The 10,151-nt window shown below is 31.6% G+C and overlaps 1 protein-coding gene across 1 annotated transcript; it reads right to left on the bottom strand.

Moving 5' to 3' along the window:
• Positions 1-8,638: 8,638 nt before the first annotated feature.
• Positions 8,639-9,760, bottom strand: LOC131597438 (uncharacterized). Its single transcript, XM_058870136.1, has one exon. The coding sequence runs from the start codon at positions 9,758-9,760 to the stop codon at positions 8,639-8,641; it is 1,122 nt and encodes a 373-aa protein (XP_058726119.1).
• Positions 9,761-10,151: the final 391 nt, after the last annotated feature.

The following is a 10,151-nucleotide window of genomic DNA, read 5'->3' as shown; positions in this document are numbered from 1 at the left end:
CTTCCGAAACTTCTAACTCATCTCTGGCAATATTGTCGGGATGCACCATACCTAACATATGCACAAACATACATTTTGTCAAAATTGTTTTTTGAATTTTGTAACAGACCTTATTTTCGGATATGCACTTCCGAAATTAGTTTGGTAGATTTCGGAAGTGCATATCCGAAGTGACGCAGTTTCTTCTTCCACAATTCAGTACCAACGTAGTGAAATGAGAGATGAAATAAGAAAACTTTACCTCAAATTGTAGCTTTCTATGCTCTCCTTGATATGATGAACCACTTGAAACTTGGTTGGGAGGCGAAAATTTGATTGAAAATGAAGGTGAGTTTGGAGAGGGTTTTGGTTTTGTGTGGAAGAAAATGAATGAAATAGTGGAGGGAAAATGTATATGAAGGATTTTTTCGGATATGCATATCCGAAAAAACACAACAGTGATTTCGAATATGCATATCCGAAATAATTGAAAATGTGATATGGGTAGGGGTGGCAAAATTGATGGATTCGATGGATATGGATTGGATGGTTAATGGATGGATCAAACCAATCCATTAATCCATTACCAATCCACTAAACTCTATTAATAAAAATCCAATCCAACCCATCCATTAAACATATTTATAATGGATGGATATCCATCCATCCAAAAAATAATTAAAAAATTCTTAATTTTTTTAAATATAATAAAAATAATTTAAATATTCTAAAATATTTTTTAAATTTCATAAAAAAAAAAATATTCTAAAATATTTTGTCGTTCTTCGAAAAAACTCGAATTTTCTCGAAAAAAACTCTACTTATTTCATTTTTCCAAAAAAAAACTCGACTTGTCATTTTTCCAGAAAAAACTCGAAATTTTGGTTTTTCCGAAAAAAATCGATTTTTCGAAAAACCTAGATTCTTCGTTTTTCCGAAAAAACTCAATTTTTTCATTTTTCTGAAAAAACATGATTTTTTCGTTTTTCCGAAAAACTCGCTTTTCGTTTTTTCGGAAAAAACTCGATTTTTTTCGTTTTTCCAAAAAAACTTGATTTTTTTGTTTTTTCGGAAAAACTCGACTTTTCTTTTTTCTGAAAAAAACTCGACTTTTTTATTTTTCAGAAAAAATTCGAGTTTTTTGTTTTTCTGAAAAAACTCAATTTTTTTTTGAAAAAACTCGACTTTTCGTTTTTCCGAAAAAAAACTCGATTTTTTTCCTTTTTCCGAAAAAAACTCGACTTTTTTGTTTTTCTGAAAAAACTCGACTTTTTTGTTTTTCAAAAAAAACTCGATTTATTCGTTTTTCCGAAAAACCTCGCTTTTTCGATTTTCCGAAAAATACTTGTTTTTTTTCGTTTTTTCGAAAAAACTCTATTTTTTTGTGTTTTGTCAAAAAAACTCGATTTTTTGTTTTTTCAAAAAAACTCTATTTTTTCGAAAAAAACTCGATGATTATTTTTTTTAAAGAAACTCGATTTTTTGTTTTCCCGAAAAAAACTCAATTTTTTGTATTTTCTAATTTTATTATTTTTCAAAAACTATTTTTATTATTTTTTAAAAAATAATTTAATGGATTTAAAATATAAAATAAAAATAATCCATTGGATTATCAAAATGTGTTGGATGGATTGGATTCATCCATGTATATAAATGAATGGATTTAATCCATCCATTAACTTATTTTTTATGTGGTGGATGAATTAGATGGATTTTTTGGTGGATGGATTTTAGGTTAATGGATCCAATTGCCACCCCTAGATATGTGTGTCTTCGGAAATGCATATCCGGATGGTATTTTAGAGTTTTCAAGAGTGTTTTTCACCCTATATGGGTGTTCAAAGAAATTCTTCATTTTAAAATGTAGTTAATCATGCATGGATCCCATTTAATTTGTCTTAATATGGCTGAACCACAAATTAGATGGGATTTTAATGCTGCATATGACTATCAAAATAACCAGTAACAAACTCGTGCATACGCACGGGTTCTGGTCGAACACGTGCATTGTTTTCACATATAGTAATTGTTGTTTATAAAAATACATTTATTTAGTAATTGTTTAACAGCTAAAATGTATGATTAAAAAGAGAAATTAAAAAAGAGTCAAAGCGTATGGGAAAAAATTGTGACATTAAGAAAGACTTTTTTTGAAAAAGCAAAGTTGCAAAGTTGAATTTTCAACAAATATAGTAGGAAGGAAATAATAAACCAAAAATATTTCTTTTTTGACGTCATTTCTAAACAATACATAAATAAGTTGCATATTTTTTCTCTTATATAAAAAAAATATCGTTTATAAAAAATATTTGGGTTAATCATAGATTGTTTTCCCATATCTTGACATCATTTATAAAAATATTTAAATCAGTAGTACATTTTTTCCCGTATATAAAAATAATACCGATAAAAATTTGATTCAGTAAAAATTTTAAAGCACATAACATTGTCAAATCAAATGACAAAATATTCAGCATAATTTGCAAACATGAGCAAAGAAATATAGCATAATTTGACTATTAGTTATCACTTTTTTCCAGGAGATTGAAGTGTTTGACTAAAAGTATTAAAAGCGTTTGACTAAAATATTTGAATCAATAATATATTTTTGTCCGTATATAAATATTATTTTTGTTTTGAGAATATTTGAATCAAAATATGAAAATATCTGAATCAATAATATATTTTCTTTACTTAGTCATATAACAATGACAAATAATAGTGCTAAATATTTGTGCATTATTATTTATTTATTTATATGTGATATACACAAATTATTACAAATAATTCTACATAAATATAAAGATACTAGCATAAATATTCTACTTAACTAAAAAAATCAAACATCAATTTTTTTTTATAAAATTTATAACATATATAAATAGTTTCTAATCATAATATTATGATCTTACCATATAAATAATTTCCAATTTTCCTAAAGGCAACAATTAAAAAAATTCATAATTTAAAACAATCTGAACCAGAATCATGTTAAAGCAAATGTATTCCAACATTTTCATTTTAGAACAGAATACAGAAGAAGAAGAAGAAGAATACATAACTGCACAAACCTCCTTTTAGATCCATCTTCCTTAATTTGAATAAGAGTTGTTATTTCAATATGAAACTGCACAACACAATAATAAATTGTATAAGATAATTAGATGAGAAAAAAATATTTTTAATTACCTAAAAAATTAACACTTCATTAAAATACTAAACTCTATAAAAAATTAAAAAACCGAAAGAAATTAAAAAATGCATTAAATATATTTTTCTTTTTAAACAAAGAAGTATAAAGTTATCACCTTAAATAAAAATTGGTCTTTTGAAACATAATATGAACAATGAAAAAAATTGTGTCCTATTATCTCTTTCCCTTTTCTATTTCTATTTTATTCTAAAATAAAATGTTTCTAAAAAGTGAAGATATGACCGCAAAACAAATATTGTGAATTATATTGTTTACCAGAAAAGAAAACATTTAAAATTATTTTCCATTTAAATATGGCAATAAGATTAAGATATTATTTGAGATTTAAATACATAATTTCTTACACCAAAATAACAATGTATAAATTTATGTGTAAAAAACCAAAATTATATTCATTACATCTCTGTATCATATTAATGACATAAAAACATCTTCAATCCCTCATCTATAGAAGATGTCATCCTATATCAGAATTGGTTAAAAAAAAGAGGAAGACAAAAATAAAGGTAATATACCATGAGATAGAAATCACCTTATCCAAATTAGGGGTGATCATGGGTTGGGTAAACCCAATAAACCCAGTAAAACCCACCCAAACCGATCCAAAAAAGTGGGTTGGGCCGGGTTATTGGGTGAATACGGTTTTCAAAAATAAAAACCCATTCAAAATAATTGGGTTATGGGTAAAACCACACCCAACCCATAAAACCCATGGGTTATTGAGTGACTATATATATTTTTTTTTGTAATTTGACAAGTGATGACTTTGATGTTTTTAATTTTGCTTGCTTCAATTTCAACTTTTTGAAGATCTTTTATTTAGTAAGTAATGATTTTAACTTATTTAGGATGCCACATTTTGATTATTTTGATGCTAATTCTAATAAATTGCAAGTATTTTATGCAATTCTAGGTTTTACTAATGTAACTTTGGTTTTTACAAACATATGTTTATGATAAATTTCATTATACATTTTGACATTTGATGTTAAAAAAAACAATAATATGTTAAGCTATTTATTATGAAAAAATGTAACATATCATTAATAATTATATAAGGAAGAATAATATTGGGTAACCCATTACCCAACCCAATCCAACCCATAAATTTGTGGTTTTACCCAAACCAACCCAATGATATTGCGGGTGGTTATTTTTCCTCACCCAAACCAGTGTACCATGTACGGGTTGGGTTATGGTTTTGGCTAAATTCAACCCAAACCGACCCATGAACACCCCTAATCCAAATCATAATACTACTCCATGAATATATTTCTTAGAGCTTTTATTGAAATTCAAACCTGAAAGTTAAATATTAATAACTCATAAAAATCAAAACTCAGTAGAAATGACTGTGTTCAAACAATTTTTTTTTTATAAATAAAAATATGAATAGTTGTTGAGGCAACGAATCATGCTAAAAATTTTAGTTACTACCTAAAGCAATATCTGGGAAAAAATGTTGGGGGAACTTAAAACATATCTTTTATCCATAATAATTTTGAAGACCTGAATCTGAAAATAAAATATAAAATTATCTAAGCATGAAAATATGATACTTTAGATCTGTTATTAGCTCCACATCCAAAATCACATCCAATATCTTTTCTAAATCTAAGAATCTAAGAATCTTCAATCTAAGAATCTTCAAATCAAATTTAAATATAGAAAATGAAAATAACACATTCAAATGATTAAGGTAAAAGTAAGAGAGTCTGGGTTTAAAGGAAAGTATGGTGATTTTGCAAATCTAAGCTAAGGCTACAAATGAAAATATTAGGGTTTCAAAAACATAAAAAAAAAAGAGTAAATGTAAAAATTTGAATCAGTGTATGAAACTTATTATTACTTGGTTGAGAAAAAAATATTTAGATCTTGTGATAACATATGAAAATGCAAAGAACAAATTATATGGAAGATATGTAGAATTGATGTTAGTGATAGAAGAATGTTCCAACATTTATGAGAAGGAGAGAAGAAATATGATGCATGTGAAGAAAAAAAAGAGAGAAATGGATACAAAAGTGGAAATGGAAAAACCTTTTACCTTGGAGGGACAAATCTGACGTTTTGAGCAATACTCATAAGAAATGACAAAATTTGCTGCACACTTCCATGAGTTGTACCTACTTTTGTTGGGAAGGCAAACCAGATAACGTGATAGCCCTAAACCATTATGTTTTCAAAAAGATAAGTGGAGATTACAAAAAAAAAAGCCTTTGCAAAGTTTTGATTAGTTTCGATCAATGAAAAAAATACATATGGCTTTTAGTAATCAAGTACTTTTAATTCTTAAAAATGTACTTTGTCAATTATCATTTTGTCCTACTTCAACTACTAAATACAAATGTCTATGCAATTTATAACAATTATAAGATTACATATAAGTTGTAACCAAAAGTACAAATTGATTACAAAAAGAAAGGTTAAAATTGTGTTTTCCACAACCATTAGTTTCTTATATTATAGATGAGGAAGCAGTAGAAGCAATTCAACCTAGCTCAACGAAAGTTCCTTACAAAGGAAATAAAAAGCCACTATTGAAAGTAATAGAGATTTCGTCCTCTCTAAGTACAACTTGAAACATACTACCAACTTTAAGAAGTGTATTTTCTCACAAGAAAACAATAGAGTTAAAATGGCTATTGCAAGATGGTTTTGTTTTTAAAATTTTATTCAATACAATAAAATTTTGTTCTTAAAACGCTCTAAGTTGCATGCAATTGTTGATTTTTTTTAATAGGCAATGGTATTAAGAAATCGCACTAGGGGTGCAACCCTTACAAACAAAAACTCTATTTCGAGTTGGTACTATTTAGAGGTAATTTATACCAATCATAGAAAATAATCCTAGATTTGAAGTCACTATTACACAACCATCTCCAAGAGTAAAACATAATGTTGGATATTACCGCTTCAAAACTAAAGGGAGCGTTTTCAAAAATAATGGCGTTTCTCATTATCCAAATACACCAAATTAAAGCCAACCAAATAGAATTGATTTTTGCTCTAGTCTTGGCGTTCTTCACCTTCTCTTGGATACAACCAAGACTCTTGAACTCTTCATAAGTAACCTCCGCGTCATTTCCCAACCAAAGAAAGATTCTTTCCCACACCCCTTTCGTAACTTGGCATTGGAAAAAAAGATGATCCGATGTTTCCGGGTGATTAGAGCAAAACAAGCAATCGAGGGAAGTGAGATTAGACAATCCTTTATGGGCCTAGAGGTCTTTGATAGGAAGTCTATTAATAAGAAATTTCCAAGAGAAAATCTTGATCTTTTTCGGGATGTTAGCCTTCCATATGACATCCAACATTTTAATAGTGGAAATTGGCCAAGCTAAATCCTTTGCATTCGCCACCTCTCTTGCAACACTACTTACCGAAAAAAACCGTTAGAATTTAATTTCGAATGAAAATCATCAAAACCCGAGATATCCGGAGCTATGCCATTTAATACCTCCATAAGATCCCTCAATTGGGAGGCAAAAACCGAACCACTCCCAAGAGTAGCCGAGAAAGGAGTGTTCGGATCCGGGGGAGCCTACGGATCAATTCCAACAATAACATCCATATTCCAAGAAAAAGCTCCGTTGTTCCAAGAAATAACATCGCTAACGGCACATAGCTTATTGGTTGAAAGACCGAACAAGTACGGAAAAGAGGTACTAAGAGTTTGATCACCCAACCAACAACTATGCCAAAAAAGAATGTCGTTACCGTTCTTGAATTTACAAGAAACCCAATCGGAAAAATCCTTCTTCGGAGTTCTCCTCTTTAAAATCGTTAAGGATAACATCCCTCCACCAACTAGAATCCTCCCTAGTTAAAATTTCCTTGCAAGCAGCTAAGAATTTAATTTTTGGATTGTGATATCTCAAGAGAAGAAATTTGCTCCAAATTGCTTTATCCTCCTTCAATATTCTCCACTTCCATTTTAGAAGGAGAGCTTTGTTCATTTCACTGACATCTCTTATTCCTAGCCCCCCTTTCTCTTTGGACTTGCACACATTCTTCCATTTCACCCAATGGATGCTTCTTTTGTTAACTTTACCGCTCCACAAAAAATTACTAAGAAGGCTTCTAATGTCTTGAATGATTTTGCTTGGTGCTTTATAGAAATAAAGAGTAAAAATTGGGATTTCATTAAGCACCGATCCAATTAGAGTCACCCTACCACCGATTGAGATGTTTCATCCCTCCCACATTGACAACCTTGTTTTGATATTATCCATAACTTCCTTCCACACCCTCTTCTTTCTACCACCTTCTCCAATCCAAATTCCAAGAAATTTGAAAGGAAAACTACCTTTCTTGCAAGAGAGAAAAGTAGTAGCCGAGGCTAATAACCACTCACCAATGTTAACTCCGAAGAAATTACTTTTATGGAAGTTGATTTTCAGCCATGAAACAAGTTCAAATCCTCTCAAAATCACTTTCATGTTCCAAAGATTATCACATATTGGTTCGCCAATAATGACGGTGTCATCCGCAAATTGGAGAATGTCCACATGATCTTCTACTCCATATTTGAAAGGAATAGAGTCACTCACTTCCACCGATTTTTTAGTAAGGGCGGTAAGGCCTTCCATGGCAAGAATGAAAAGAAAAGGTGAAATTGGGTCTCCTTGACGTAAACCTCTATGGACTTTAAAATCTTTGGTGACTCCACCATTCACCAAGACGGACATGTGGCTATTGAAAATGAAAGAATCCATCCATTTCAACCATCTCTTACCGAACCCCATTCTCCCTAAAATCTATCTAAGGTAGTTCCATGAGATTGAGTCATACGCCTTTTCAAAGTCTACTTTAAGAAGAAGGCATCCCCTCTTCTTCTTTTTAGCCCAATAAAGCAATTAATTCACTAATAAAACACCATCCATCATACTCCTCCCCGGGACAAAAACAGTTTGATTCGGCGAAACCAATTTATCCAAGACTCCTTTCAATCTCTCCGCCAAGATCTTCGCAAGAATCTTATATAAACTCCCCACCAAGAAAATGGGACGATACTCGAACAAGTCTTGAGGATTCTTATTTTTAGGAATAAGCGCTAAGAAAGAAGAAGTAATGGCTTTGACAAGTGTACCTTTAGCGTAGAAATCATTGCATAACTTCATCAAATCTTCTTTAAGGAGAGGCCAAAACCTTTTAAATAAATCCAAAGAAAATCCATCCGGTCCCAGACTTTTGCTCCCTTCACAAGACCAAATAGCTTTTTTGATTTCCTCTTCGGAGAAAGGGTTTTTAATTTCCAAAGATTCTTCAATCGATAAAGAGTTCAACTTGATTCCATGAGGCTCCGGACGTGTGCTAACTTCTTCTTTAAAGAAGTCTTCAAAGTGCTTGAATATGTGATCTTTGACTTCATTTACTTCTTCCAACCTTCCCGTCCTAGTGCCGATGGAGCATAAATAATTCCTTCTTCTTCTTCTTCTTCTTCTATCTCTTAAGGAATTGTGAAAGAATATCGTGTTGTCGTCCCCCTCGGCTAGCCAAAGTTGTCTCGACTTTAGCCTTAATAACCCTTCTTTTTTTGTTTAGGTTATCCCAAAAGTCCTCCGCCACTTTTAATCTTTTCATAACCACCTCTTCCGGAACATTACCTGCAAAATGAACAAACAAGTTATCTAAATCGTGCATTTCTTTTCCATCCTTGTCAATTTTAAGATCTATCCACCCATAGAACGTTTTTTTCCACCAAGAGATCCTAGTTTTTAGAGCTTTCATCTTTTCTACCAAACAATAGTCACCTATCCCTTTGACTTCAAGTTTTCTCCACTCCACTTCCACAAAAGTAGTAAAGTCCTCATGCTTAAACCACAAGTTGTTGAACTTAAAAGGTTTAGGACCCCAATCCTTTCTATTGTCTTTCAACCATATAGAAGCATGGTCGGATACATCCCTCTCGCCTATATGTTGCCCCTCCACCCTCCAATCGTGTATAAAACTTTCTGATAGGAGGAATCTATCAAGCCGACTCATTGACTTCCCATTACTTTTGAACCAAGTAAACTTGTCTCCAATAGTTGGAAGATCGACCCAATCCATGTCATTAATAAACTTATTGAAGGTCCTTATCTCATTTCTATATCCTCGGTTAGAAACTCCAACTTTTTCATCTAAAGAGGAGGTAGAATTGAAGTCTCCACCTATGCACCAAGATCCTCCGATATTGTTATTTTTGAAATCAAGAATTTTATTCCAAGTTCTCAATCTAGAAACTTGGTCACATGAGGCGTAAACATTTACAAAGTAGATAAGTTTTCCTTCCTTCACCAGGCACAGACCAAGAAAGCCTTCTCCTCTAAAATTGTAATTGAGAGAAAAGAAATCTTTTCTCCACATTGTGAGAATCCCTCCCGAGGCCTCATTGGCATCCAAATGAGACCACTCTACATTGTTGTCTCCCCACATCTCTTTGACCACGTTCAAATCCAAACCACTAGGTTTTGTTTCTTGAATAAAACAAAGATCAACATATCCTTTTTTATTAGGAAAGCCGATTCTTTTCCTCTTTGCCCGACTCCCTCCTCCACGTAAGTTTAAAGAGAGGATAATCATGGGGGAATACAATCATGGATCCCCTTTGTCTCCGACATTCCTTTGTGGTCCCACAGCTCCTTATGCTTCAAATTGAGGATCAGATCAAAGTTGTCTGAAATGTTTATGATGCCCAATCTTGTCATTGAGTTCCATAATCCCTCCGGAGCTTTGTTCAGAACTCCGTTGTTTATTCTATTGTTGCTATTCCTTATGTCACTACTTGAAATTGAGTCGCAAGATAAAGGGAGTCCCTCAGAAAGAAAATTCTTGTTGGTGAAAAAATTTCTCTGTTCGGTTGAAAATGTATCTTCACTCTAATCAGAAAAAGATCCTTGATGAAGCCTTTTCTCAACTAGATGAATAAATCCTTCAACTATCTCCCCTAAATTCAGCACCTCCCTTATCTTCT

The sequence above is a fragment of the Vicia villosa genome, linkage group LG4 (assembly GCF_029867415.1).
Source record: "Vicia villosa cultivar HV-30 ecotype Madison, WI linkage group LG4, Vvil1.0, whole genome shotgun sequence".
Lineage (NCBI taxonomy): Eukaryota > Viridiplantae > Streptophyta > Magnoliopsida > Fabales > Fabaceae > Vicia > Vicia villosa.
The sequence above is the reverse complement of the archived record's forward strand: the minus strand, read 5'-3'. Positions and strand labels throughout refer to the sequence as shown.